The sequence below is a fragment of the Bemisia tabaci genome, chromosome 6, assembly GCF_918797505.1.
Source record: "Bemisia tabaci chromosome 6, PGI_BMITA_v3".
NCBI classification, from domain to species: Eukaryota; Metazoa; Arthropoda; class Insecta; order Hemiptera; family Aleyrodidae; genus Bemisia; species Bemisia tabaci.
In genome coordinates this window covers 27134632-27159747 of record NC_092798.1, presented here as the reverse complement: position 1 = coordinate 27159747, position 25116 = coordinate 27134632, and the positions used below count along the sequence as shown (strand labels likewise).

At 39.8% G+C, this 25116-nt stretch overlaps 1 protein-coding gene across 5 annotated transcripts; it reads left to right on the top strand.

The window, feature by feature from the left end:
* The first annotated feature begins 50 nt into the window (after nucleotides 1–50).
* Rift (Riboflavin transporter) lies at nucleotides 51–24900 on the top strand. Of its 5 annotated transcripts, XR_011900124.1 has the most exons (4): nucleotides 51–869; nucleotides 18731–19862; nucleotides 21666–23858; nucleotides 24029–24900. XR_011900124.1 is itself a non-coding variant. In XM_019046237.2 (3 exons), exons 1-3 carry the CDS (start codon nucleotides 865–867, stop codon nucleotides 21867–21869), a joined length of 1341 nt encoding a protein of 446 aa, XP_018901782.1. In that variant the 5' UTR covers nucleotides 51–864; the 3' UTR covers nucleotides 21870–24900. The 5 variants fall into 5 exon arrangements, 4 of the variants coding, with proteins under 4 accessions (XP_018901782.1, XP_018901783.1, XP_072158122.1 ...); XM_019046237.2 differs by having other exon boundaries at nucleotides 21666–24900; XM_019046238.2 differs by lacking the exon at nucleotides 51–869 and adding an exon at nucleotides 4436–4682 and having other exon boundaries at nucleotides 21666–24900.
* Nucleotides 24901–25116: the final 216 nt, after the last annotated feature.

Below are 25116 nucleotides of genomic sequence, written 5' to 3'. Positions count from 1 at the left end.
TTACAATCGGCAACACTGCATAAGTGCATAAGACTAGTTATTATTGTTACGCCTTATCACTGTATCATCACGTTATCACTAGTGTCCTTCGCCTGTGCTTTTCACCCCTGCCTTTTTTATTTTATTTTTCTCAGTTCATGCATCTCTATCCCTCGAAAAATGCATTTAATCTGTGTCTAACCTCCTCAATTGCGTTCGCAAGTGCTACAGAAGTTTACCGAAGTAAGCCTCATACCTCCTTTGGATCGTCCGAGTAGATAGTTCTAACCCATGAGGTTTACAATTCACTCATTTCATACCCCCTCGGTACAACTTCTCGTGCGAAATTCGTGACGCTCTCATTTAAATTTTCGTTTGATTCGTCGCATTGACGTGCCGTCAGATCCACGTGGTTTTCGGCTTCTGTACGTTTTCTCCCGGGTTCATGCTCCGTGACTCAATAATTAGTCCAGGCTGTCTGTCTAGGTACTCTTCGATTACGTAATACATACCGATTCTTGCGTTAAGTGTATCAACGAAAACAAACGCCGCCACTGTACTTTTTGTTGCTCTGTAAGCCCTCTTGCTCGCTAAAAGTATCCCACTAGACGCTTAGTTACCTTATCAAGTTTGGTCTAAGTTCAAAGTCAAAGAAGTGAAACCTCAACACACATCTCAGCAGATGCACCAGCACCACTGATCATACTGCTCCCTGTTCCAGAACAATAGACGCTTTTTGAGTCAGTTGTAATCAAAGTTTTTGTGTGAGATTCTCATATTGTACTGATCTATAGTCTTGATGAAAGGACTACAAGAGGATGGCCTCTTATCGCCACTGAAAGTATCTCTCGTCCATGGAGTTTCACCATCACCCATCCTTTCAAGATGATGTAAGTACCTATTTCCAATTTACCACTTATTGTCAGCTCAAATTCCATGTCTGTATACAAAATTTCTTCTGACAAAGGTTCATTCAATGCAGAAAATGTACTTTAAAGCAAACTAGTGCAGTGGAATCAGGTACTACCCTTTCTACTGCCACTTTCAGCTGAAAATGTTGGCTTGATTTAATTGAACTTTCGGAACTATATTGGTCTTATATCACCAAACCCATCATGGTAATCTTTTTACATCCATACACGAAAGTTAAGGAAGTTATGGATAATGGAATTGATGCTTTCTGAAGTGTCAGTGGGTAGGTATATGGAAAACCAGGTCACAATGTTAGGAAGTATCTTCACTTGTCAGTGAAGTGTGAAAAATCTGTTTTTCTGCGGTTAGCAGAATGTCCCCCCCCCCCCCCTTGTTCTAGTCACCAAAATTGCACATGTTTATCCCTCAGTGAGTATGGACATTTTTGGTCCCACAAGCCATCTTAAAAGTGGCCTTTTTGGAAGTTATCTTCTCCACACCATGATTTCTGAAGTAAAGCTGAAAAGTCCTGCCAACGTCAAGTGTTGTCAATAGAGCCTAACGGTTTGTCATTTCAGTTGTGACAATGTAGGCAGAAGTACCTAATTCAGAATTTTCGATCCAAACATAGGTTTCGATATTTCCACACCGCTTTAAAAGTTTAAAGTGAATAATTATTCGGGGTCCAGAAAATTTTCATCTTGAAGACCATCTGGTTATCACTTCGGTTGCAGTAAGAATGTGAAGACCTTGAGAAGGAGCTTGTAAACTCCTAACTGAAGGCAATAAGTTTTCCATTGTCTTGTGGAAAAATTATAATAGCAAAACACTTAAAATAGTGCTCACAAGTATGAACTTGCACGGTGCAATTGTGTATGGTGCATAACAGTCATGACATGCATATCATTAAGCAGGATCAAGTAAACTCCAAGCCCGAATAGGATGACAAGGTGGTTTAATATAGCGTGTCCCTACAGACTTAAAAGCTGAACAGTTGGAGCCGATTATTTCTGACAAATCATGTGAAAACTATCCACACTGGAAATTCTTTTCATTGAAAGATTTTCCCAATTTAGAATCATTCCCATTGAAGCGGTTTCTACCGTGTCTAGGTTTTCTCCTAAAATATAAAAAACTAGCTATCTTAATGATGAGCTCTGTCCGTACTCTACTGTATTCTATGAGCAGTGAACTAGATATGAAACGCACTAGGTGCTGGCTTTTTCATGTGTACGAACCTCTTATTAAGTAGCTTTTGTGAAAAAAAAAAGAAAAAAAACTTCTCAACTGCTTTAATGAATCGGGATAAAAACTCGAAGAAAGTTGTTTTATGTGTGTAAAGTTTTTAAATGCTCTGTAATTAATTTGAAGGTATGCATTGACAGTGTTAATCTAGGTGAAGGATATGGGCAGAACCCGGGGGGGGGGGGGGGCTTTTTATTTTAGGGCTGATCATCATAAAAATGAATTTTTTTGACATCTGAATCCTAGAAAAAATATTTAACTATCAAACTTCTTTTTAACGAGGACATAGCCGTTTTCCCTATCCACGTACCTTCATGAATTTGGGAAAGCTCCTGTATTCATCCAATTTTTTTAAAATTTTGCTAATAGCAGCCTGCTATCTCCTTTCTCTTTTCAGTATGACTATCCATACCCCGCGGCGTTTCTGCTTTTCGTTTGTTAGTCGCACCTATCCTCCTTCCTCACTCATCAATCGTAGGTGCGTTTCAATTTAACCCATGTTGTCAGATGAATGTTTACATCCTTCGAAATTATTTGATGGGCGGCATTAAAAATGCTGAGTACACTGTCGCTCACACTCCTCGTTAAAAATCGTACTGGACCAACGCCGAGGTATCATTTTAGGTTCCAGAATACCCAGAAATCAGGAGGAACCTCCTGATCTAGCGGGTATGAATGGGTCATGAAAGATAAGACTGAGCGATGAAGGAAATTCCTAGCTACGAGACCGAATTCTTGGAGCGTCTGGCGCCAAGCAGTCTCGCTGATATCCGTGCGAATCGGAGATGAAAAACTGATCAACGGATTGCCGTATTCCTCGGTCGTAGCGTTGACGCTAGATTATGAGTTTCTCCCGGTCGCTACGAGAGCGCGTTGAGCACCCATTCTCGGCAGCATCGCACGTGATCCTGCACAGTTCTCATATCAGTGCGTTACGCTACAATTCTGAGGCTAGGTTCTTACAAAAGCTGCCTTCCCTTATAGGTGCTTTCACTGCTTTAGGCTTTTTTCCCTAAATTTTCACAAATCTTAGTATGGCACTCACTCATTTGACATGAACCTTGACTCTCTTTTTTTGGAACGCAATGGTCAGAGAAAAGTATCATACAGCGTCGGACAGCAGTAGAATCACCACTTTTGATGCTCTTACTATGAATCCGATCGAAATGTGCCAAAATTTCCGTGCATGGAAGAGACAGGCCAGCAAAACACCTCCAAAAAATATCTTGAAAACACGCCTCCGCCATTTTTAATGAGAGGAAAAAAGTACCACCTTCTGTCGAAAACTCGTCCAAATTTAAAAATAAATCTGAAAACAAGCTGATTCTGGCCGCTTCAAACAGAGGACTGATAAATAAGCTGGGCTCAGTTTACTTCGTCGAGATAGGACCACAAACGCCTGCACAGACAAATGACATGACGCAGCATTTCGATATGAATCATGAAAAATGCATCATCTGATAACAGCTGAGAAATCTGTTATGATAAGTAGTACAATCTATTCCATGTTTTCTTATTTTGGTTCATAAATCTCTCTCCATCTCAATTTCAAATTTGGTTCATTTTGTAGGAACCCCAGACACAAGTCCCCCAAACCCGACCGTAAGACCGACCCACGGTACCAATCAATGCCTTTTCGCTGGAAAAAAGTCAGTATAACAAGCCTAGGAAGCCATACTGTATGAAAACAATGAGGTATTGGATGACATTCTACTCGTCTCCAGGTTACGGTCTATGTCCCTTGTCTTGGGTTACCCCGGAAAACTTGGCCTAATTCTACTTCCATTTTGATAGTAGCTCGTTGCTCATGCATTGTGTATGATCAGCTTTGATTTAATGTTCATGTGGTCTTCATATGTATGATTCTAATGTCATAGTTAAGCCAAGTAATGCGGAACCGAAATAAAAATAATAAAATTTTTCTCACGTTTTTAAGTCATCCCTCAAGATGTGTTGCATTGAAACATTCAAGTAGCCGCAGAGAAAAAGTTCCCCAACTATACTGATTACTTCTACAGGTAAAGTTATAATTCAATGCGTTAAATGCGTTTTTAATGCATATTTCATAACCATCAAGCTAAGAATTGTCGGCCCTTTGTGCGTCGCCAACGTTCCAGCAAGTGAGTCATTATGGTTATCACCCTCTGAAAAAAGAAGGTTCTCCGAATTTTTATCTGTTTTTTGGACGTAAATCGTGTTTAAATATGTGACATTATCAGTTTTTTACATTTATTGCGTTGATTTGATAATTGGGCGACGTCGTTCCGGAAGTCGAGTCATTTCGTTAACGTTGTGCAAAGCGTGTGGCCGAGTGTTTCGACGGAACTTGGTACTTCGAACTTTTCTGGGAAGTTTGATAGTCGTTGACAGGTTCATCTTTGACATTTCTTTTGGCAATAATTACATTTTCGACCCTCGGCGTGCAATTTTCCCCCAAAGATAGTCTGATGACTTGATTATTGAACGATAAATATTTTCACCACCCCCTGATTGTAAAAGTTACGCAGCCGCCTCCGTGAGTCGAGAAAGAGATCTAAACCGCAATGGTAAGTCTGTTTTTGCGTTTTCAGAAATTTTATAGGTATCGAAGTTTTATTGTGCTCTTTAAGTGAATCGGTCCCGAATTTCTTTTCAGAAGTGCGTTCTTGTAAAGCTTCACTTACAGTTATTGCTCCTCTCTGCCGCAAGAGTACATCATGTATGTCATTCATTTATGGTCATGTATGTGTAGAAAAACCAGGTTTCAATGCTTTTGTGTTTAACTTTTTATGGGAATGGTTTAAGCATTTTTTAAAACGCCCAGCGCCAAATACTTGCGAGTCAGAATTTGAAGACTCCTTCCTACCCATTTACAGATACTCTCATGGAAAAACAAGTCAGCTCTGAGCCCTAACACCTCAAGTAAAATAGTGCCGACCACAGGCAGTAGGGCTGAGCTTTAGTTGGCGCTATTTTACCTAAATTTTTGAGGCTTCTAAGTTGTTTTTTCCGTGCGTATCTGCTGTTTCTGAGTTTCCCTTTTCCTTTTTTGACGAAGACTCGTCGCTCTTTTGACCGAGTACTCTTACACAGAGCACTTGAACCGAATGAACAAATACGTACCGATAAAGCAGGGCCGGATTAAGGGGTGGCCACATGGGCCGCGGCCCATGGCGGCAGATTTAGGGGGCGGCAAATTTTGCAATTTTTTTTAAATGTAGGTATAAAAAAAATGGGATCCAGAAAAAAAAAATTATCAATGAGAAAAGGTGACCAAATCTCTCTTTCCCGAGAGTATAGTATTTTCTAATTTTGTTGTTTTTCGGTGACACAAGAGACAGCATCTTTAATTAATCGAGTTAAGAGAGGGACTAAACACGCAATTTGGCCTGGAGCTCAGCGTAGAGAGGAATGATGACGAGGACTAGAGATGAAAAGGAGAAGCCCTCGGCGCGGCGGTCGGCATGTAACACATATTAGCGCCTACAAGATTGCATGAATACTTCACGCATTGCGTCAGACACAGTGCAGTCAGTATCGGTCGGCGTGAAACGCAAAGCGCCTACAAGACTGTAGGAATACTTCCCGCATTGCGCCAATCACAGTGCGATCAGCGCGGCGCAGCGGCGGACGTTAAATTATTAAACCACATTTATGTTTGTTCTTTCTTAATTTTTTCGTTCAATGCTTATAAATGGAAGGCCTCGCCACAAGAGATAGGTTTACGGGACTTAACTTTCGCGCAAAGTTCCGTGAACTTTTGCCAGTAGTGTTGACAGGGCTTTCGCAAAAATGTGTCTATAACCAGTAAACGCGTTCATGCACCTCTCTCCCTCCGGCACGTTCACTTGATGGTTTTATTGATGTTTCAAAACGAATGAGAAGGGGGCGGCAAGTAGGTAAATCCTGCCTGCGTACCGATAAAATGTCTCTGATAGAAACCCGTAATTATTCCCGTTTCCGAGTCGAAGTGTTTCAGTTATTCAGCGATTCGTGATCGTATTCTCCAGTCGCTTTGCAGGTAAAATATTTCAACCTCATGACCCAGAGCCGAGGATTCGTAATGAGGTGATGGAATTTCATTTTTAACCGCCTCTTGCCTTTAAAGTGCAACTTTCCATCCTTTGACCGCAGAAAATCTCTGCCGTCTCCTGGTGTATGCCTCGAGAATCCCTGGTTTCTGTTTCTTTCCGTAGGAAACTATGACCGATCGCAATCGCAAATAGAGTGAAACCCATCGTTGCCAAGAGATGCCGTTGTATCCAGTGATTCCCTCCGCGTTTGCGTTACAAATAAGGAGAATTCATTAACACGCGGCTCCGGGAATAATAGGACACTGCAGTTGTCAAATCTAGAGCGTTTTTTCTTTCATCGATGTAAAGGAACTTAGGTGATAGGTTTTGCCGTTTTTAGTTCACTCTTTAACTTTTTTGTTTTATTTCTTTGTAGCTTGATTTTTTCCCCTTATTTTCCAATATTTTGCTTTTATTGTTATGATCTTTCGAATATCGTGCTGTTAAGAAAAAATTTTTTAACGCTTACTGAAGACGAGCTTTAAGCTCGGAACGGTCACCGGAAGGACATCAAATTATACATCATCAATATTGAAAAATGTCTCAAACCTAACAGATTTTACTGAAAACCCTGGAAAATTCTTAAGCTAGATCGGAAACCAAAGATTGGACTTTTTTCATATTTAACCAAATATTTGAACATTTCAAACTTCCCAAATCAAAGAAAAAAGAAAATTTTTCAAACCAAAGATTTGACTTCTTCTGTCATATTAATCTCATGCATTGGGGTCCCCTCTTACTTTCTGAAACTCCTAACAGAATTAGAACATGGCCCGTGCCCAAAACAGGGAAGAAATTTTTCCTTTTTTAAAACGCTCCAATTTGATTTACTGGAGAATAGAGTCCGTTTCAGATATCTTTGCCGTTTTCACCGTATGCGTGGAATAGCAAATTCCCTAACCTGCACCTATAACAAAAGAGGCAAAGTTATGTGCACAGGCTCTACTCGGCAATAGCACGACAGTTTGTTGGAATGCAACTAAACCTACTCAGTGGATGTCCGGGTTGCATACCGAGATAGTTGCAGGCGCTCCGGCTCGACGGTACCGGTCTTTGGGATGGAGCATTTCGAGACAAACCAATCAGACGCATTGCAGTGAGTTTTTAGGACGGATAATTTAAAATTAACCCAATCAATCTCCCAAGCAATTTTCCTAGTCCTTTTTTTTCTACTTAATTTTTTTTTTTTTTTTTTTTATTTGGAGGGCCACCGCAAGCAAAGTGTCTCGCCTCTCGTCTCTATTTATTCGATGGAGTTCCCGCCGCCGCGCGTTTCTCATAAAACGGTTGTCGTACATTCCCTTTTCCTGGCGGGAAAAATGGTTAATTAATTATTAAAACATGGCAGCGACGACGTCGGGTACTCGTCTGGAGGTTGGCCTCCTCGTCAAGTCATCAGCGATCATAACGAACACCGTTCGCATCGCGGCGGCAGTTGTGCGGTGCCGTTCCAGCTGCGAGTGTCGCCGGTCGTTCGCATCCTGTGTAAAGTGTGTTCGTGAGTCTGTTCCAATGTGAGTCATGGGTCTGTTCCAATGTGAGTCATGAGTCATGAAACGCCGAAAATTTTACCATGCTGACGCCTCGTCCACTCTGTCCGCACTCGCCGAGGATTTTTAAATAGCTCCTGTTTTTCAGTGGTGAGTTTACTCTCTCAGAAAGTATCGTGGGGTCCGCCTTTGCTATGAATGGCGGGTAGGATAGTCAGGAGGCTGATGCAATCTTCATTTTGCCCCCCCCCCCCCACACCCTCCCCTTTTTTTCTAGTGAAAGGGAAGGTACTAAGCACGAACCGACACGCAGCTCTGATCGCTGTAATGCGTAACGCTGGAGGCAGGGAAATCATCTTCAACTATTTTCCATCCCTTTATCTCTTGACGCCACCCTCCGGTCCCACCACCAGCCAGGGGAATGAGAGAGGGGGGGGGGGTGCTATTTCGTTCTTGAATTTTCTCGCGCTGGTAAACTCTTTAAGCTGATGAGGGAAAAGTCTACGTACATTACTAGGGGGCCCTGCCCCCTGACCGCTACGCGGCCCAACCCCCGGGAGGGCGCCTCGCGCCCTCAGACCCGCTTCGCGGGCCATATACGCATATGCATGGGCAAAAATGTTCTTCCATTTTAATACACCATTTTGTGTTCGAGCTGCATCGATTTCAAAATTTTTGACGTAACCTTCAGATTTGTAAATGATGAGGAATAGCTGGATGTACATGGTTTCACAGTCCATTTACTGGAGAAATGTCCGTTTATTATGTTATTTTTAAATAATTATTTTTTTATCGGATTTCGACCGTTAAGAGTTAATAACATTTGGTCCGTCCCGACGCACCGCAGCGCCTGCCTTCTCACTTTTTATCTGCTGTAAATATTAATAGAAATTCAGCAATCAAGTAGGTAAATTGACCAATGCCACAAATCGAAGCCGGAAGAATGCAGGAAAAATTGAGTTAAACCTTATACCTTGGACCTTGAACCTTGAACCCTGAGCGATGCACCGTTCCTCAACTCTTCGAATGAGGAGCCCTTCACGAGCTTTTCCATTGTTTTATTGTTTATTCGAGTCACTCAGGTAGAATCCCACACCTTGACGTTTCTAGCGGAAATGACATATCTCTCACGCTATTAACATTGGACTTAAGTGACATGAGCTTTAAAAGCTCTACAACATTAAAAGTTCGGGGTTTCATAATTTTTTGCACATCTACATCTACTACAGATGACATACGTGTAAAGATCATCCTTATCGGTCCGGCAGTTCGTCAGAAATAGTGCTTCCAATATTTTGCTTGTAGCTGTATAATATAGATATAATATAGCTGTCCAAAAGAAATGGGTCATTTTAAGACCTCAATGGACTTGGAGCCTCGTGGTGCTACCGACGTTGCGGCCAAATTGCCGTTCGCTGAAACTTTGCAGTTTAATCCGCCGCGGCACACAGTGGATCGAGTTAATAGGAGAGGTCGGACAGAATTTGAAAACTTCATGCGCTTACATCTTCGTTTACACAAAACTTTGAGGTTTTAAAAGTGGCTCCATCGGTTTCCTCGTGAAATTTTCTTCTTCGTGCACTCCTATAAATTTAAAATGTGACGAATACAGTTTGCAGTTTTAGTTAAAACTTTCATATCCGACTTTTCTGATTTACTCGATTCACTGGGCGACACTGCGATCAATCATACGGCAGAAAGGTCCCCCTTGAAGGTTCTCTCCTTCTATGTTAGTGAGTTCTACCCAAAAAAAGGGGCTCCTATCTCCTCGTGGAATGAGTAGGAATCTCTCTACGCGAAATTATTCATTTTTGGGGTAAAATCCAAGGGGAGAGGTGGAAAAGGCCGTGACAAAACCAAAGTATCATTTAATATCAAGGTCTCCGCTGTTTTAGGATTTTTTTCGTTCTACTTTACAAAAAATAAGAAGGAAAATAGATCTAGAATTCCAATCTGTATTCTTGTCTTCTGTTATACATTTAAGGCGGCGTTTGCGCTTTCAGTCTAAAGAGAATGTGCGAGAATGTGCACTTATAGACCATTATAGAAAGCATTTTACATCGCACTTACGATGCACCTTGAAGTTGAAAGCAATATCATTTTATCACAAAAAACAAATTCATTTAGTTTTTTCTCCTCCCTCTGTTCGTTTGATTTTGCCGAATCGCTCTTTCAAATAGACTCGCTCTATAATCACTACCGTATATCAATTACTTAAGCGCGCGCTTATCATCGTCGAGTTATTGACTTGTTCCGTTGAATGATGTAATTCTTTGAATTGTACGACTGCTGTCACTTCAAAAAATGAACCGTCTCTCCGGAGCTTTCTTGATTTGTTCGATCGTTGTTTGTTTGATCGTAAAATTCCTTACTTATAAAAAATCGTAAAAACAATATTTTCATTAAGAAATAACACAGACGAAAATATTATCCGTATGCTGTGAAAATCATCACTATCGTCAAAATGATAATTCATTTCAAATTTGCGTGTCTTTCAATATCGATAAGCGCTGTCAATGCAAGGAATGGCTTTTTTATAGTCATCCATAAGACCTCAAGAACAGTCGGTGAAAAATATTTTTTCTGTTGTTTTTCCCGCATTCTTTTTCATTTTGCTTAAAAAATACAACTAAAGTTTTTTCTGTGTCACTGAATTTGTGAACCACTCGTAACGTAGTTTTTGGCCGTCTTAAACTAGGTTCTTGTCACGTATTTTTTTCCGTGGAGGAACTGAGAGGAACATGCGAGGCGGAACTTCCCCGGTTTCCTGTAGCTTTCCGTATGATTTCATAATCATAAACTGATTACACATGTACACTTACCCATTTTTTCGTTCTTTGATCTTTGCTTTCCCTCTCTTTCAAAAATAAAGGTACAGAGTCTAATGGTTTACAACGCAAGTCCAGTTTTAATTTTCAATATAGTGAACAATTACATCGATTTTCAAATTACATCTTCCTCTCCTTAAACTAATGTTGGTAATCTCGCGTGATTGTTATAGGAATTTAGTGCGCATGTGCTGTGATAGTTTGCACCGTACCAACAAAACGTGTGCTGCATGTTGCATTTATTATTTGAGGTCTTAGTGCAGTACGATTTATCATTACATTCATGAACACCTCTGGGTATGCACACGATGCTAAACCGCGCAAATTTAACCGGTCCTTGTTGGAGGTGAGCGTGCCGCATCAAATTTAAGGTCAGTTACCGACGAAAAAACTAACCAGCCATGGAATGTTCAAGTTTCCTACCGGCTCGATTTTAAGACCTAAGGATAAAATAGCCTGTATCGACTATTTACAACGTGAACCATGCATTTGGGCATGATTTTTTAAAACGAAAAGCGGGAACCTTGTTCCCTGACCTCGACACTCAAAGGCAAATTTCTAAATCAAGAGCTAGTGTCAGTCCACTGTAGATTACACAGCTGATGAGCAATCATAATAACAATGCTTTTCATACCTTTGAAACGCACTTATTTTGGTCAAAGCAATCTTCATTTTTGCAATGATTACTAATCGAGAATCAACTCTCAACACTTTTAGATAACCCGACTGGGCCGCTTTTAATGTCATAGTTTCGTCATGGCTCGAGTGTCATTGCGTCACAATCCCAATATGACCATCGAAGTAAGCAAGGGCGTGTTTGAACACAACTTTCGTAATTCTCATGTACATGCACTGTACAAAACACTACTGTAATTGAATTTGGGATTTTTATGACATTTACTGTGGATTACTTCGAAAAAAAGAAAGACACAAAATCCATCGCGTATATTACAACAGCTCAGCGTGATACTGAAGTGATGATATGTATTTTCTCGTGCTCATCGCAGGAATCTAGTAATACGATGCCAAGGATGTGTGTGCCTTATCAGAACTTTGATGAATGATACAAAGGAATTATAAAGATATTAAATAGGACCAGAAAAAGCGGGGACGAGACTGAAAACACACAATAATTTATAAAACACGAGACGTTTCAACTGGTCTCCCGGTCATTATCAACCGTCTAAAAAGAATTAAAAATAAAAAAAAAAAAACAAAAGCTAAAAAACAATATTACCACTCCGTGATCATGGCAGCGAGAAGACCTAAAGAAAGAAATTTACCTTTGAACATTTTTAGTCTCACCTTAAATTTTTCTCAACCGTAACGAACCGTTTGTTACAGTTACAAGATTCTTGCAATGAATACAGGAATACTCATGCTGTGTTGGCGTCAAAAGAGCGTCACGTTGTCCTGCGTGTCAACCTAACCTTTTCTTTCTCAAGGTGCACGCAAATATTTTCATGATCTGCAATTTTTTTAAATAGGTAGCGTATATTTGATTTTAATACCATCATGGGTTGCGCTTTCCATGATACGAATGATAAACCGTCCACTGAACTGTCTGCTCAGCAATTAAATGAGCTATATACCCTGAAGAACCCAGACTCAAATATACACATTCACAGATCACATCTTACGCAATATTCCGCCTATAATTATGTGGTGTACTTCTTTCATGCATCTAGAACCTAAAAGGAGATAAAAATTGCATGTCTACTCCGGCAAAAACATTAAAAAAAAGTTTGCTAGTATGATTTGCCGTCACTGTCAGATCAGATCAGTCCTTTATGCCAAGTTTTGTCTGCCTTCGATGAAATTCGCGGCAATTTCAGCCACAATTTGCAACCGTGTCGTACAATTGGCTCAACTAGGGTCTGTCAACGTAGGCGATCAGGCTCTTCTAATTGATAAATCCAATCAACTCCCGAGACCAAACTGATTTCATTCCATTCATTTCAAGCGATCATTTTCTTGTCGCGTCTTTTAAGCTACAATTTGGAACGATCCACCAGAGCAAAATAAAATAGTAGAGCGAGAGAAGTAATGACACCGAGATCGAGTTATGAGAAGTACGAAAGGAAGTGAAGTAGATTACGATCTAATAATATCACAAATCAATGATTAATTCCCCGGGGTTTTCCAGAATTTTTTGTGTCAAATCAACAAGAACGTCAGCGGCGGATCCAGATGTCTCGAACGGGAGGAGGATGGAAGGTGGGTCCGGGAGCCTTTCCCAGAATATTCTCAAATTTTTGAAGCGTTTATTGTGCAGTTTCAAAGTCAATTTCGTCATTAATAAATATCAAATGTAAGCACGCGTTTTCCTTCTCCTTTCCCTCCGCTCTTACTTCTCACTTTCTTCCCTTTTCCTTAATTCCTACTTTACTTCGGACGAACTACGTCCCCTCCCCCCTCCTTTGGATTCGCTCATTAAAAACGTTGAATCCGGTCGAAATTTGTGACGCATTTGAAAATTTGACCTATAGTCACTAGGAAAGTGCCTTGAAATTTTCAAGACAGAGAAGTTCCAAGAAGCTTTGTATAAAAATAGGCCTCATTTTTTTTCACTTCCCTCACCAACCAAAAGTGACTCAAGAACACAAATATTCCTCTCAGTATTGGGCGAAACTAGAAACTTTTTGTAGGAAGGAGGAGGGGGCTGAAAGGAACTTCATCTAGAGGGGTCTGGGGGTACTAACGGATACCGTAAGAAGGGAGGTTTGTAGAACTCCTCCACCTCACTGAGAGGGTTCAGAGGATTTCCCTAGCTTCAAAGGAAGGTCCTGAGACTCTCCCTGGGAAAATTTTGAAAAATTGAGTCGTCCCAAGAGAAGAAATACAGTGAGGGAGCTAGAAGAGTAACTGATAATTTGACGACTTTTTGTCCCCTCCCTCCCATCTAAAGTCAAGTCTGGCCAGCTGAAAACATGTTTTATCTATTGAGGAATGACTGAATGAGAGAGTCGGCATTCAAAGTGAAACGATTGCTCAGACCACCGTTTCTCTTGTTACTCCTCGACCGCTCATTTCTTAATTACATTAATTATCCTTTGTATGAGGATGAAATTCTTTCATGTTTCACAAGACTCGGTTACTAGATCTTTGATATTAAAAAATAGTAATTATCACCGGAATTTATTTTACAAGCACGCATATGCCTACATCATGTCCCCGCGCTGTTTGATGCATGGATTGCATTATTTTGCACCCATTTATGGAGCATCTCTCTCTTGGTTTGCGTGTAATATTCCTTTCCCGCCATTTTTCGATCTGTTAGGGGCATAATTTATTTTGATGGACAGTTATTCCTTCTTCCCACAAGTCCTTGAAATTTTAAATTTGTCCTGACATTGTTCAATTACGCAAGTCATTGAGTCGTGCTTTGATGACTGATCTTTCTACTTTGAACAAATACTCTGACAATAAGATACTGTGCGAGCACCATTATTTTCATACTGCAGTGTACTTCCAGAAGTACATTCTGCTGATGATGTGACTTAAGGTGATTCGTCAAGGTTCTTGACATGGTCGGTCTGGCATGCGATATATCGCTTCGGTTATGTCACAAATCTCGGCAGATTTTACATTTTTAGCCGACAAAAGGACGATATCCCCTAGCTGCGCATGAGCTTAAAGAATCATCCTAAACCGAAAAATTCGAAAAATTCAGAGAAATAAAAGCAGTATATTGTTTGGAAAAACACCTCGCATTCGGTACAGTTATCGATTTTTGTATAGAATGCGAGGTTTTTTCCCAAACAACATTCTGTGGTTGTTCCCCAAAAATTGTTCATAAATTCGCAGCATCTTTGCATTGCGCCTAGGAATGTTTTGTTATTGTTTAGGAAAAATTCAAAATTTACTTTTCGCCTCGCTCGAAGTTCGATCTGCTTATTGGTGTGAAAAACACTGTTTGCCTTTACCTATACGTTTTTTCCGGTAGTCAGCAAGTTGGAATTGGGGCAGTTGAGCCTCAGAAGCTGATGCAATAACGGCTCAGAATGTATCATCCAGTTCCATAGGCTGACGGATCCTCCTGAGCACATCTTACGTTCTGTGATCAGTTCTTGATCAACGGTGGCAGCCATCAATTATATCATCGTCTCGGGTTCGTGAAGGATTCTGATCTTACCCTTTCATAATATTCTGCAATATTTATTAGTAGTGTCGAGTAGATCAATGGAGATGTTGCATGTGTGAAGGATTTGCGATTTGACCATTGATTCTTATGTAAAAGTTTGCGAGAAACACGATGGTGCCACTGGTTTTCTCTGAAATCATCTCCCAAGCTCAAAAAAAGCTCTCAAAGTGAAGCCAAAATGGAGGGGATATCCCACCCTACCCTGAGAGTCCACCTCTACATCAAAACAAACTCTCCATGCAAAGATAGGGAGCAAATATATTAGCAGTGATGCCGTGTTTTCAGTTTTGGAGTCCCCAAATAAAGTGGCAACCCTGCTAATGTATTTGCCCCCTTTCTTTGCATGGAGAGTTTGTTTTGATGTAGAGGTGGACTCTCAGGGTAGGGTGGGCTATCCCCTCCATTTTAGCCTCACTTTGAGAGCTTTTTTTGAGCTTGGGAGATGATTTCAGAGAAAACCAGTGGCACTATCGTGTTTCTCGCGAACTTTTAAATAAGAATCAATGGTCAGATTGCAAATTCCTCACACATGCAACATCTCCATTGGCGTTTTCTCATTCTAGTCTTGAACCTTTACTGAAATCTCAAGAGATGAGGCTCATTTTATGACTTCGTCCCTTTTTTAATGTACTAAGATTAAGAAATACGTCACGCACAAAGTTCTCAGTCGCAGGGACGCACTGGCAGGCGGGAACACCGGGAAAAATCCCGGTGGGCCGGTCGGTTAACTGTGTTGTTTTATTTTTCTTTCTTTACTCTAATTGCTCTAATTTCTTTTTTTTCTGTTCGTGCTTATAAATGGCTACAAAATGCTTTCTTGAGGTGCTCATTTTTCAAAATTTTCTGGGGGAGGGCCCCCCGATCGCCTCTTTTTGGGGGATGCCCCCCGACCACCCATTTGGGTCGTGGGTCGGTTTGGTTGTACATTTCCCGGTAACCTTTTTCGTCCCAGTCCGCCCCTGCTCAGTCGGTTTATAGTCAAATCAATCCCTAAGTTGCAGGCAGTTGCGATTTTGCTAGTCGGTATCACTGTTTTCCCTCAATTTAAATCCATTGAAAGTATCGGTGAGGCAAGCTGTCTCACCAAGAATCGATCATTTTACATTATCCAATCGGAGGATAAACAGTGTAGCCAACTCCGAAGAGTCGCCACTGGTTGCAGGCGACAATTCTTGGTCACCTTGCAGTTTTATAATTTTTTTTTTTTGAAGTAATTTCGTGAATAGCAGCAACTCCTAAAAGTATAGGCGATCGCGATACTGTCAATATTAAAAATACGCCTAGTTTAGTTATTCAGGTCCAGCCGATTAAAAACTACGGGTCGTTATCTTTTGTAAAATTGTATTCGATATTGGTCTGAATCATGGATTTGCACCATGACAAATAACAACTTTTGTAGCAGCTCGCTGTCGTGTCACAGTTTTTGGGCGAGTCGGGTTTTGTTTTAAGTACAACGGCCGAATACAAGTAGTGACAGCATGAGAGACCTGGGTCAGTCTGTGAAGTTAAAATGCCATTTTTATTTGCCCTCCTGGTCATGGAGGAAAGATCGCTATTTACCCTATTTGAACCCCTCCCTTTTCGTTAGGTCAAGTTTGCGTCTCAAATATTAACTCTGCCCTCGCTCATTAAACTGAGTGACACGTCTCTCCAGCCACTCATACTTGCCCTAGAAAAACGAATAATCTGGAAAGTACAGCCACATTCTCCAAAACGCGGAATTATTAGCTTCATGAAAGCGTAAGACATTACAGGCTTATCTTTATTGAGAAGAGATTCGTTATTTATTGATTGTCTCCTCTTGAGATTCACTTTATTGCATTGATTAAAATTTATTTATATCACTTTCATTAAGCATCGTCGTCGTTTTTCTAAAGTGGTTTATCCTTGCGGTTGAATTGGAGGCTTAAATTAAATTTTCACATAACTGAATGGAAAGAAACCCGTACGGATTACCTACTCCTTATTTTATCCTTAATTTTCTACTAACTTTAATCGTTTGCATCCCCGGATTAGTGTATTAATCCATGATTGAACTATTTATGCTAAAGGGAACTATGTGCATAGGATCCACGTGCAACATAATTCTTTTTAGCATAAATACTTCCAAAAATGAAAGAGAATCGAACAAGTTTTTGTAAATTTCTCTAATTTGTAAACACATTTGTTTGTCTTATACTCTAGTTCCCTAATTTTTTCAATCCTTAATAGTACATTGTAAAAAACTTGGCCGATCATATAGATCCGTTTGAATACCTATCAGCATTTGATTTATCATGCCTAATTCAACCTTAACTTTGAAGGAAGAACGATGTACTAACTAATGAAGTTAGATTCTTACAAAAAAATTTCATAAGTGGCCCAAAAAACCGAACAAAATGAAGATTCAAAATCTGTCGTCGGGCAAAGGGCATAGGTACTTCGTTTTCAATGAGATGTTGATTTTACGCGAAGTGGCATTTTGAATGATTAAGTAAAATCTGCAATGGATATAAAATGTACAGAAAGATTATTTTTGTCTGTGAATAACGCGCAGATCATTTTATATGGTGCTGTTTCCCTGTAAAGAAAACAGTGGCGTGGCGTGAATTGCGATGTATCGATTGTTATGCCATTTAAACCTATGGTAAAGAATCGATTGTTAAGGTGTTCGCTGCGAACACCCTGTTTCTCGATCCTTTCCCATAGGTTTAAATGACATGACAATCGATATAAGCACGCCACGCCACTGAAAGAAAGAACATCTATTTTGAAACTTTCAGACCTTGCAATAGGAACACTGATATTAGTATAGTAATCCGTCAAAAATTACCTCTCATACAGTTATTTTCCTTTTGATATCGGCATAATGTCATGTAATGAGTTTAGTGACACCCCCCTTGTTCCACGGTTTTCCCCTCCTAATAGGTGTAATTTGTGATGACTACAGCAATTAAAGCCGAATAGCATGAATCAAAGTCGATTGAATGAAGTTTCACACTTGGCACGGTTACTCACCACTTGTTGCAGTCGGATGCTCAAAAAGAACCTATCATTCTGGGTTAATGCCAAGTCATCCCTTTGGCCTCCATCTCCAAGTGACGCAACGTAGGTCAGTTCCAATGTGTCCCGTGTACAGGGCCACTCATCGGACAATGTTTTTAAAACGATTTTTTAAGGCACCGCATACTTCCTCCTCCCCCGCTTTGTATCTCATTTTCTCAGATGAAAAAATGGAAAATGAAGTTTGATGATTAGCCATGAGCGTTTGCAGGTACTTTTTTCACGTTGAATCTCGCGCAAAACGTTTTTATCACTGAGAAACGCCCTTTCTACACCCAACGCCTCAATAATTGTGTTTTCCAATATGAGTCTTAATATGAAATTTAGCAAAAATTGATCGTATATTATTTTTTTGCTTTTTCTCTCTTTCCTCCCCTTTTTGCCCCTATAATAATGCATGTAGACTACCGTCTAACCTCCATATCCTCTCCTCTGAAAACTGTGCGAGGTATGCGACAAGAAAGAAAAGAAGCAGCAACTATTCGCGCTTGTTGGTTCGCTTTCTGGTATCACGCAAAAATGAAGGGGAAATTTTAATACCGGCAGTCTTGCGTCCCTTCAAAAAATCGAAACGTTTCGTCAACATTGGTGGTGAAAAAAGATCTCAATTAGTGTCGCAGTAACCGAGAATGTGATGTATCCGTTAGGAAATTTCCTTTTATGTTTATTTTAACTTTCCGCAGAGGAAAATTTAGGTGACCTACGATATTCATTGGATACGACAGACCATGAGTGTATAATTTAGCCATATTACAACTTTTTTTTTTTAATACAATTTCAGGCATAATACTGATGATAGAGACTAATTTGACCGCATTTTGCAATTAGGAGCTACAATTTCTTGCTCATACGAAAAACACCCATCTGCCAAGGGAAACTAATAACACATATGTTGTTCCTGAAACGAGCTAAAAATTGTAGTTCCTAATTGCAAAGTGTAGTCTACTTCATCTCGGCAATTTCGCCGCGATTTCCAATTATTTGAACCGATGTTTATTGCGTCTATATCTGACGGATCTTTCCTTTTCTATGTTTCAGTGCGGATGAAATTGTACCGTTATTGAACACCAATATGCGTTCTATGGAGAGCAGTCGAGCCCTTCTGGTTGACATTTTGGCAGCCCTCTTCGGTCTGGGATCATGGATGTCCGTCAACGGGATGTACAACGAGCTCCCGATCCTGGTCCAGGCGGCGCCCGAAGGATGGTCCCTTCCATCCTACCTCTCCATCATCATCCAGATGGCCAACATCGGACCCCTCCTCTACTACTTCAGCAAACGGAACTGCCCGGGTTTCGTCAAAGACTCCTACGTCATAGCCGTCATCCTCTTCCTGGGGGCCTTGGCCATGTTCCACATGGCATTCAACTACGACCAAACCAGCAGCGTCTTCGGGGCACCTCATAGCACGTCACTGATGGCCGGCACGTTTTTCATAGCCCTGGTCGGGTGCACAAGCTCAGTATTATTTTTCCCCTTCATCGGTCGCTTCCCTGAGACCTACCTAGTTTCCCTCCTGGTCGGCGAGGGCCTTAGCGGCTTCATTCCCAGTGGTATCGCCCTCATACAAGGCATAGGCGACAAACCCGAATGCAAGAACGTCACTCAACCGGACGGTTCGGTCGCTGTCTTTCCCGAGCTTCACCCGCCCAGGTTCTCCACCCAGACTTACTTCCTGGTCATCTTCAGCCTGATGGTCGTCAGCTTGATCTCATTTTTAATGTTAAATAATCTACCGATCTGCGTGAAGGAGAGGAAGAAGAGACTGGTCATCGACCGATTGAGAGATAGCCCGAATCCTAACACCAATAGATTGTCCGACGATGAGTTCGAGGGCGGGAAGAAAGCCGTTATTCTGACCCCTTACTCTTATGGTGCTATGCTTCTGCTCCAAGGTGTTATTTCTTTCCTCGCCAATGGCTCACTGCCCAGTTTGCAGTCGTACTCTTGTCTACCTTATGGCTATGAAGTATACCACCTGTGTGTGACGCTGGTCCACATCGCGAACCCGATCGCTTGCTTTATGGCGTACTTCGTTCCTCACAAGTCCATCAGAGCGATTTCATCCCTCAGCGCTGTGTTGGCTGTCTTTGTCTCCTACGTCATAACGCTGGCTGTGTTGAGCCCGACTCCTCCCTTGGCCGATGAATTTGTTGGGAAAGCACTTGTGGTATGTATTCTGTTTTTCCCCTCAAAAAATTTAAAGAATAGATCATAGGCGGATCTAGACACTTCGAACAAGGTGAGGCATAGGGGGAGGGGGGGTGTCAAGGGGGGGGCTGCCCCCAGAAATGTTCCGAAATTTTAAAACATCTAACATGCAGTTTGAGTCAATTTTGTCATGAACAATTGCCAAATCAGGGTGTCTAGCATCAGGATTTTCTCGATTCTATCAGGGTTTCAGGTCAATCGGGGTCTAATCCCGATTTCATCAGGATTTGAGGAAGAATCTGTCGTAAAATCAGGATTTGAGAAAATTCGGCCGTCCGATCGGATTTTTTTATGCTCTCGCATACGCTTATGCAGAAATTTTGATTTTTCCCGCAAAAGATCAGGATTTGGAAAAATTATGAAATCAGGATTTAGCAGTCAAAAATCAGGGAAAATCAGGATTTCCCCCAGGCGAAAAAAAGTAGACACCCTGCAAATACAAACGTTCTTCCTTCTTCCACCTCTTCCCTTTTTTCCTCCTTTTTTTCTGGCGAACTGGGGGGGGGGGGGGGGGCTGGATCCGCCTATGGGGTAGATTTCAGTTAACTTGGGAATTATTATCCTTGTTTAAAAAGAGGTACTTTGGGTGAGGATTAGTCACCGTGTATTTCACTCCTCTTTTCCTCTTTTTGCTTGCAATACCGAGGAAGCACAATATCTAATGATTATCTAATTTTTGATGATGAATAATACGTAAGTAGGTTTTAATACCATGACGTGCTGCACTTTTTGTGCAATTTTTGGCTGACAACTATTTTAGAATTCGTCGTTTCTCTCACGAAAAAACGTAACTACATTTCAGTGATGCCAGATTTCTCCGCGCAAATTACGTTTTTACCAGGAGAATTTTAAGAAATTCTAACTGAAAATTTCACTAATTTTTTGTCTGATCTTCTGCAAAAATCAGGCAAACTTTCAGCGAATACTATGCAGGTTTACTCTCGTAAAAAATTGAATGGTTTGAGTCAATTTTGCAAACTTGTAATGAAGTTACGTTCCTTCGCGCGGAGAACGACGAATTTTGGAATTGAAAACATATCTAGATGGAATGAAAATATGACCTTGGAAGAAGAGACCGGAGCCCATAAAAATTCAAAATCGTATTATTGATACCTATTGTAGCCTAAAAGGTTGTTCTACAAATATTTTGGGACAGAAGAGCCCTTCAATGTCAGATTAAACTTAAGTGGTGTCGGGCTGAATTTTCCTTTTATAAGTACCTAGTTTCGATTGATCGTTATTTAAATGATGAAAACTAAATGGATCTTCATGAAACCCTTTTACGCCATCCCCCTAACTTAGCTGCGTCCATAGATACTAAGATCGTTGGAATCCATGCCGCCATTTGCTCTAAATTCCACTCTAAATCGAATCAATTTTCAGATTAAGGGAGTTACGTGTGTCCATGATTGGTTGCCACCTTTTTCTTCAGACCGCTTCCATTGTTGCCCAGTTTAGACTATGCGGAGAGAGTGATGATTCTCCTCTACAACAGGTCGCCTTTTCGTTGACTTTAAATTGTCTTGTTGTGTAATTTGTGATTTAAATTTAGCCCAAGAAACATTGTATCCTCCGATTATTCATGTGCTCAGGACAAAAAAATGAAAGCAAAAACTCAATATATTAATTAATTGAAAAAACTATGGTTCAATTTTTTGCTTCTCAAGCTGTTGTTAAGAGTTCTTTTTTTTTTCTTTTTTTAGAAGAAAATACATTTTTTTAAAATTTGCAATTTATTAATCATGAATATTTTTTTCCACAGGTATTCTGCTGGATTGTCTGCTCTGGACTCATAGCATACACCAAACTCTCAATTGCAGCACTTTTCAATGATGCGGGTAACAAAGGATTATTCTGGTATGGAGTCTCCACACAATTAGGAGCTGCTTTAGGCGCTGCGAGTATGTTTGTTCTTATCAACATTTTGAACTTATTCAAATCAAATGATATCTGCGCAGGGGCCTGAGATAATCAGCAACAAGGTAAGATCAATTCGCAGATCTGATTTTGAGTCTTTTGCCGTTTTAGGCAAGTAGGAAATTTTAGGAAAGCTTTATTCTAGAAGCTAGTAATGTCTGTTATACATGGCAAGTGGCAAGTGTACAGATAAAGCATTTCAAAGTGGAAGCAAGTTGACTTTTTTTGGCAGTACACTTTGCCAAGTACAAAATATTGCTGATCTGGACCGTTTGTGTTTTTCTTTGACTGAATATTCGGTTATTTCCATGCCAGTTGATAAGAATTATTTATCAATGGCAAACCTAAAAAATCGCGCATCTTGATCATGATGTGTCAAAATCACTGCTCGTATTTTAGTTTCTTAATGGAAGTTTTCCTAACGTTTCTGCATGAAAGTTTCTGGAAATATTTTTATATTCTTTGGAAGGCAAAGACTTGAAATTCCATGAGAGGAAGATATTAGTCCTTTACTATCATCAAATATGACAGAAACATGGACGTCACAAATCGAGGTATTCCTCTTTCTTTTTCCACTCCTCACTAGAGATATCCTGTGATGGTTTCTCCGTGATCAACCTTCACCATTGTCTATGAGATATTCTCATCGTCCTTTGATAACCAATGCAGACTTATATGAGAACTCTTATGAATGCTAGTATGCTTTTCTACATCTCTGGGTTTTTTTTAATCTTTCTTTGAACTGTCTGTTGACACTAAAGTAGTTGGGGAAGTTAGGAGAAACATATTACTTCCTAAAAATCCCTCTGAACCAATGATAGTGGTAAGGGTGAGAAGCGAACGGTTCGCATTTTATTTTGTGGGTATCTGCGTCCAGTGAAAGAGCTGTAGTCTGCTATAATTTTTTGAATGTTTTACTGAACACACAGTTTGAGGTAACATTTCCTGGAAATTCGTTCTTTGCTTCAATTGACACTCACAGAATTGATGAAGAAGTGCAAATGAATTAAGTAAAATCTTTCTGGAAAATTACTTTCATCTGTGTGTCTTGTTTTATTACCTTAATGAAGGGGTACTAATCAAACCAACCCAATATTTAAATAATGGTAAATGTATCCTAATTAACAAAAAAAAATTGTGTGTGGGTATTGTTTACTCATCTCTGTTTTTACAATTACGTCATCACTGGAAACCACACTATAATTTATATTTAGTGATACAATCACTGATATTAAAGCCCATGTCATTCTTTAAAAAACAGCACTATGCTAAAATTTGGTTCTTAGACTTCAAGTGGTAAAGTTTTTGTCTGTAGAAAATCCATGTACAAGAAGGCACCACCTAACCTCTGCCTCATTTACCTCTTGCAGTTGAGGGTATTTTATCCATAATCACTCTGCCCCTTTTCTTTAGTTTAGTTTTCTGCTTAATTTTCACTTTTAAGAAGAAAGCTTTTACACAAAATGTACCATATTTTTATAGAGCATAAATTGTGAGTGATAATTTAGCAGTTTTGGATTTGAATCTTTAGTATGTAGTAATTGTAAGACAATATTGTGTTCGCAGTGATTAAGTTTTTTGTGATGTCATGGCTCAGTAAAATACTTAATTGTGTTGAACACTTTTGTGATACTAAAAAATTAAAATATTTGCCACAGTCACAGGACTTACTGAGCTTTTAAATGTAGAAAGTGATCTCGTTTGTCAGAGGATTATTAAGATTTTTACTCCACCTTCCTTGTATTGAGTCTCCTGCAGACTAAAATCTTGGATTTTAAAAATTGGATCCATAAAATGGGATTCATTGAAAGTGTTAAATATCAACGCTATATTTTTTTCACTCATGCCTTAATATTTTAATCACAGAGATTCTGGAACAAAGTAACCATTGATAGCTTGTATCCTTTGAATGTCAATTTTGAAGTGAAAAAATTTTGGAATAAACATAATAAAAACTGTCAGGATATGAAGAAATTAACTCAGGGATTTCCTCTACTCAAGGCTAAAACAGTGAATAACAGTGTAAGACCAAAGTCACGTAAACATACTCTTCAGTGGCGTGGCGTGAATTACGATTTATCGACGGTTCTGCCATTTTAACCTTTGGTAAAGAATCTATTATTAAGGTGTTCGCTGCGAACACCCTGTTTATTGATCCTTTGTTTAAATAGCCTAACAATCGATATATCGCAAAGCATGCCACGCCAGTGATATTCTTATCAGTCCTTCAATCCTTTCAAAGCAGCATCTCTTCTTTTAAGTAGGAGAAACTATTTTAAGCAGCACAATTTCCTCAGAAAGGCTTCGCTCAACATCTCCAGTGCAAGTGCCTGGTTGGAAGGACAGACGCACACATACCCTGGTGTGCTCCTTTGGAAATGGTATCACTTTATTCAAATGATCAGTTTTTAAAATTTTATTTTACTAGAAAGTACTTTTGTAATTAAACCATTTAAAAAGATACAAAAAAGAAGAAAGGAAAAAGCAAAAAAACTGAAAACTGTATCAAAGGCTCTGTCGGGAGGTTTGAGTCCATCCACAGAAGTTTGTCATTCCCGAATAAATTGTCATCTGAACCCCCAGACACTGTGCTCCTCCGATCATTGGTTTTTATACATTTATAGAATGTTATTTTTCTAGGTATCCAATGCTTAGCACATTCTTATGGATTTTTTTTTAATCTATCACAAAGTTTCACATTGTATCTGGTACTTATTGTTCTGTAAAAACTAACCAATCATCTTACATGCTTGAGAGAGCATACTTTTTTCTCAGTCCTTTCCGTATATTTGATCCATGATTTTCCTAGTTTCCCCCCACTTTTTGATGATTTTTTTCTCCTATTCTGTTAACCTATAATATCCTATAGCTATTACATTTCCATTTGTACATAAACACTTCACGGATTGCATGGTGGCAATAAAATTCATGAAAGTACGTAAAGCAATTGATCAGTATTCCGAATTCCTTATTGTCAACTGTCAATATGAAGTTGATCAAATCAAGTTTGTTACTTATATTTTTAAGAAATTTGTCTTGTATACTTTGTTAAAAATAAATCATATTATTAGAAACTGTGATTTTGCCTCTCTGTTTCAGAATTGAAATTCCCTTTAAGGTTTAGTAAAATGAATATAAAAGAGCTTTCACCCATAAGTTTCACCCAAGTAGCAAGTGCTGGGAAGCTAGTCAGAGTTAGCTAGGAAATAAACATCTGATTTCCTTGCAACGTCATATGACTACATGATTTTTAAGTGTCTAAAATATTAGTGGCCTGGAAGATAAAGAAAGAAACA

Bases quoted from the DNA above. Each gene is read 5' to 3' on its own strand.
- Rift (XM_019046237.2), top strand. The intron at 19,863-21,665 runs GTATGTATTCTG...TTTTTTCCACAG, and splicing joins TTGTTGGGAAAGCACTTGTG to GTATTCTGCTGGATTGTCTG.